The sequence below is a fragment of the Cariama cristata genome, unplaced genomic scaffold, assembly GCF_000690535.1.
Source record: "Cariama cristata isolate BGI_N322 unplaced genomic scaffold, ASM69053v1 scaffold29559, whole genome shotgun sequence".
Lineage (NCBI taxonomy): Eukaryota > Metazoa > Chordata > Aves > Cariamiformes > Cariamidae > Cariama > Cariama cristata.
The window spans coordinates 17247-22551 of record NW_009635684.1 but is presented as its reverse complement, the minus strand read 5'-3'; the positions used below and the strand labels follow the sequence as shown (position 1 = coordinate 22551).

At 45.4% G+C, this 5305-nt stretch overlaps 1 protein-coding gene across 1 annotated transcript; it reads right to left on the bottom strand.

Moving 5' to 3' along the window:
• Positions 1-256: 256 nt before the first annotated feature.
• Positions 257-5083, bottom strand: OIT3 (oncoprotein induced transcript 3; the record flags this gene model as incomplete). Its single annotated transcript, XM_009707641.1, has 3 exons — positions 4952-5083; positions 878-1252; positions 257-388 (listed from the first exon to the last, which is right to left on the bottom strand). Coding segments are annotated over exons 1-3 (571 nt in total), but the record flags the coding sequence as incomplete, so codon positions are not given.
• Between the last annotated feature and the right edge of the window lie 222 nt (positions 5084-5305).

Here is a 5305-nt window from a genome sequence, read left to right as displayed (position 1 = left end):
CATGCAGAAAGCAAATCTAGCCTCGGTACATGTGTAGTTCCAGGGGCACCAGAATGTATTCAGTCACAGGATGTCACATCTTACCCTGCAGGGCTCTCAGAGATCGGGAACCATTTACAGAATGAAAGATCTGTTCTAAGCAGTAAGGAGGAAAAACTTCTCTCAGAATACTTTTCTTTTTTTGTACTGCTTTGTAAGACAATGGATTGAGAGGTGAGCAACGAAACAAAGGGGAAAGAAGGTATCAGTAACTGACACAAGTTATTTCCACTCTTACCAAGACATGTCTGTCCATCAGGTCCTAGTGTCGTCCCCAGGGAACACGTGCAGTCACTGGTGTCCAGGCAGGAGCCCTGGCAATCCACCACATCACAGATGTCATAAAAATCTAGGGCATGACAAGAACATTGTCAGCACAAACCACTGAGCATGCAAAGAAAACACTGTATTTGTGCCATCAGCTTCACACCCTGCGTCTAGCCCATCAGTTACAGACCTAGCCCACATTAGGAAAGCTGTACCACTGAAGCTGATGAGAAACTATCTAATTTAATTACTGTAAGTCAGAGATGCAAATTTTGGCTTTGGTAACATGCCAAGACAAACCACAGGGCCCACAGGGAGCATTAAATCACTGAGGCCAGGTCAGCTACAGAAGCTTTCCGCTAGCTGAACAGCGGCTAGAATTCACGGAGGTGAAACTGTCTAATGGATCTCATACAGACAGGCCACCATCTGCACTGCATCGCTTGACACGCTTCTGGGTGAGAAAGCCAAAAACCAGTCACCACCTCTCTCAGGTATACGGATGCTCACAACCTCTCCTGCATCACGGGGACAAAGGGATTTCAGAGAAGCGATCTCAGCAGTTACTTACGCCCACAGTACGCATGGAAACAAACGCTAGGCTTGGTTAAGTGATAGACGTAATACCCGCCCGGACACGCCTTGACGTCAATCGTGGTATTCCAAAGGCAGCAGTTCCCATTGAAGCTGGCACAGGCTTGGCGTGGGACGATGCCATCCGACTCCCGCGGGTGGCTGCCATTCAGCCAAATAGGAGCGTGGGTGCCACAGTGGTTCTCCGGGATGCAGAAGGTAGGCATAGCATCGCCAGCCATGCCAGTGAAGCGATACCACTCCCCGTCAATTTGACTGTCGCATGTCGGCTGGCCGTGGGAACCGTTTATCTGATGATCTGTGTTCCTCCAGGGCTCATTCAGGCTGATGTAGGCAGAGCAGGGGTCCAGGGCTGAGACATGCCGCAAGAGACAAGAGAGAACATCTGGTAGATATCAAATGCAAAATAACTTCTTTATCTATTCCCGACTTAACAGAATCATTGTGATAGGTAGAGATCCCCAGGTAGAAACAGTGATACCAGCTAACTAATTGCCTTTTGGAAAATTCTGACAGCTCGGCTTAAATATCTTGGAAGAAAAAGTAAATGCTCTTATGATGAGCTCTTACGATATTACGCAACCATATGACTTGCCGTTTAGCTGCTGTAGAGCGTGATGGGGAAAAAGAAAAAAATGTAAGCAAATCTGAGGTCCAGGTAGTGATTTTGCCATAGGAAATACATCCTGGGAGCACTAGGTCTAGCCTAGGACATCCACCCTTTGTTCAAGTACTAACCGAGCATCTGCAAGCCCCTCCTGAAGTCACTGGCAACTCCCCCACATGCCTTGGAGAAAGGGATCAGACTTCAAACAGGTTATGCAGCCTCTCTCAAAATCCAGCCATAGCCAGTGTCAGCCCTCGCAGTTGAGTTGCCATAACCACAAGCCAGAGATCACCTCGCACAAAGCATCAGTTAAAATGTGAACCGCAGGATAGGCAACAGGAATGCTACATTTAAGGTCTACATAAAGAAAATATTCAATTTCAATTATTAGACTCCTATATAATCGTAAGCAATCTCTAAGCATAATTTATCAGCTCCTACTTATTTTAGGGTACAATTTTAAACTGCTAAATATAACAACTGCTCTCCCAGCTCACAACGAAGTTGATCTGTAGCCCAGCGGGCCATCTCTAACCAAGAGTGCATGCTTAGAGAGGTGAGGTAGGAGAAAGAGACCCTGCTCCATTTACCTGGGGTTTTGCTCTCCACTGTCTTTCCTATAGCTATGTCCAGTTATGCCAAGGTGAGCTGAAGGAGCTGTAACTCAAATGCATGCACTCTGTAAAATTCTGCAGCGGGGCAAGAGAGAGAGATGGCAGCCCCCTGTATTTAAAGATCCACTTAGACGTGCCCTGGTCTCCTTCAGAGACTTTGTCCCGCACTTCCCTCTCTGCCAAACACTAACCACCTCTAAAATTCACAGTATCTACTGTGGTTCTGTGTGATGCTGACACCTCTCTGCATCTGAAGCAGCTTCCCCATCTCTTTCTATTTACTTTTAAAATCTAGAGACCGTGAAGGTCTGAATCAGGACCTTCTGCAGAGCAAAATGTTCAACTTTTTACACAGTCATGTTCCTCACAAGTCTATAAACCCTCCTGATCTCCACAGGAGATCAGATGTTTATGAGGGCAAGATATAAACACAGGGACCTCCTGGTATGTGCCTGTCAGTTCATGAAGCACTCGAGGAGCGTGTCCCTTTTCAGAGGCCTTTCTGAACCTTCTGCAAACAATTAAAACATAGGAATACCATAGGGAGAAAAAAAAAATTAAGAATTGAAGAGTTTGTTATGTTTTCAGTCTTCTTCTAATTAACCCTGATTTGGCAGCTTCCTCACTAAAGTCCAAAGGTTTCATTTTCCTTCACATTTAATACCCAATTAAGCACTACTTACCCATGACTAGTTATTCCCTATTAAGCAAAATGAATGCTAATACTGTCTTGAGTAAGAAAAATTGATTACCGTTTCCTAGAATTAGGCTAATAAAACCAATCATTCTGACTAAATGCATCTCAGACTGGAATATACTTTCTGCACCCCATTTCTTTTTAAGTTCTAAAATTGTGCTCTCTGCTTTGTTTTGTTTAAACAATAGTGTGATGCAATTTGGGCAGGGGGGACATTATATTGTTTCTCTTAGAATGCTCTGGATGCAGACAAACCTTCTTGGTTCATTATTTTGATTTGCATCACTGACTTGAAAGTGGGAAGTGCAAGTGCTTCAGAGAATGTACTTCAAGTCACCCTTATTCAGCTGCATCCTCTGTAAACATCTGTCCCACTGCCATGCTATCTTGTACCGTCTCACAAATATAACATCTCTCTCGACAAATATCCTTACACCTTCCTCAGCCACAGACACGTTTTCCTGGGCCTCAAATCCAGCATAAAAGGCAGGAGAAGCTGCCATAGTCATGAGAGTGCTGCAGAGCTGCAAGCTGGCACAGGGAGTGCAGATCTGGGTTACGAAGGAAATCTCTAGTGCCATAATTCATGAGATACGCAGAGGAGCGGATTCACTCCCACCACAACCAGCCTAGTTCTCTCCTGAGCAGCAGAGGGAGGAATGCAGCAGGAAATATCTGATGAGATTCACCAGGCAATCCCTCGTCAGCTCTCGATTTCACCTGCCTCTCCTTGTCCCCCCCTTACCCACAGACAGCAGCAGCACTGTTAAATCCCATCCTCCAAAAGCTCGCTTGACTTCTTGCGACAGGAAAAGATGGGCCCTGTCTTTTCTTTGCACACAGCTGAACAGAGCTTCCTCTGGGCTTCCCTCAGTGGAACTTACTTGGTTTCCACAGGATGATTTGGTATGGCCTTAGGGTGAGTCACTGACTAAGATTAAAAGGTTTTTGTGTTGTTAAAAGCCAAATGAGGCAAAGTGAGGAATGCCCTGTCAGCTTCCCAGCTGGGCAGCACCAAAAATACACACGCTCTCATTAGCTTTCATATAGTATAATGAACTTTATGAAATATCCTTTGTAGACAGACTCTGAACACACTCACCTAGGGAGATCATGTTGTCTCCTAAACATTCAGAAGATAATTTAAAGACAAAATTTACTGCAATGAACATGCAGCAGCTCAGAGGGAGCTGGAAGAAGGCATTTCAGGGGAATGGCGTAGCACACCCTCACATCTTTCACTTCTCTGAGAGCTTCGGGCAGGAGTGAAGGAGAGGCAAACAAGCAGAAAAAGCAGAAATTGCTCTTTCGAAAGCTGTAGACCCTCATGGCCACCCTTGGACTGCCAGCGCTGCCCCAAGCCAACCTCCCTGCAGACACAAAGCAATCTTTGGCAGCAGAGTTTACTGAAAACTAATTTGAGTTTTTAAGAAAAAAAACTCCACAAAAATACAGAAGCAACCAATCAACCTCTCATTTCTTCTCCCCAAACAATGAAAGCACGGGGGTTTTGCACAAGACGTATAACTGTCTCCAGCTCCCCCTGTTTTTCATTTTTCTTGGCTCCATTTTTTTCCTCCCCAACACTTCCTGCGTGGCCTGAGCAATTCAGCCTGACAAACATTAGCTATGAAGTAGAGCTTTTCAATTTGTAATCTTGACGATATCATTAGTTCTCTAGCTGACATGCTAGCATATATATTGGATGACAAATCAGGCTCCAGCAAGCATTCATAAACCCACCATTCTGCAGAGAGATTAATCCAGTGCGTATTGTGTAACTGGAGGTCTCTGCTCTGGCACAACTAAGCAATGAAATGAGCGGCACTGCATTATGACACTAAATTCAGTTAAGATTCATCAAAGAAGCAGGTGAAAAAGTAGCATAATGTCTACTCATAGAGTCTGTCCTCCAAAAGGAGAGTGCCTCGGCAGTAGAGATTCTCCCAATATGGGAGGCTTCACGCTCTGTGATAGAAAGATCTTTCCAGTTGGAAAGAATTTCACACCACTTTCAAAGAAAAAGGATATTTCTCACGTCTCCCAGTCTTTCACCTAAGAATACCAAGGCTCAGCATGACCCTTAAAGATGGCCCACAGAAATAAGCGGGAAGGCAATGCCTCCTTACTCACCCATCGAAGACACTGGCTGCAACTGGATGATGAAGCAGACACAGAAAAACAAGTACTGGAACATCCCACTCAGCCAAGGATCAGTTACCACTCCAGTAACAGAGGCCTGAAAGCCCTTGCACACACTGTGGCTCTTGCAGTCTTCCTCTCGGTGGAGCGTCTGACTCCAAGCTTTCTGAAGAGCAAGTGTAATCGCTCTCCTGGAAGTCTATCAGAGGAAGAAGCTGAAAGGATGTGGGGTACAGCTCCAGCCTTGACCTCCAGGGAGCAGCTCTGCCCCTTATTGACAACAGAGATGTACTTACTGATCAATCTTGTTTTTTGGACCCAGTCAGCTATTGTCTTCTGGCCCCG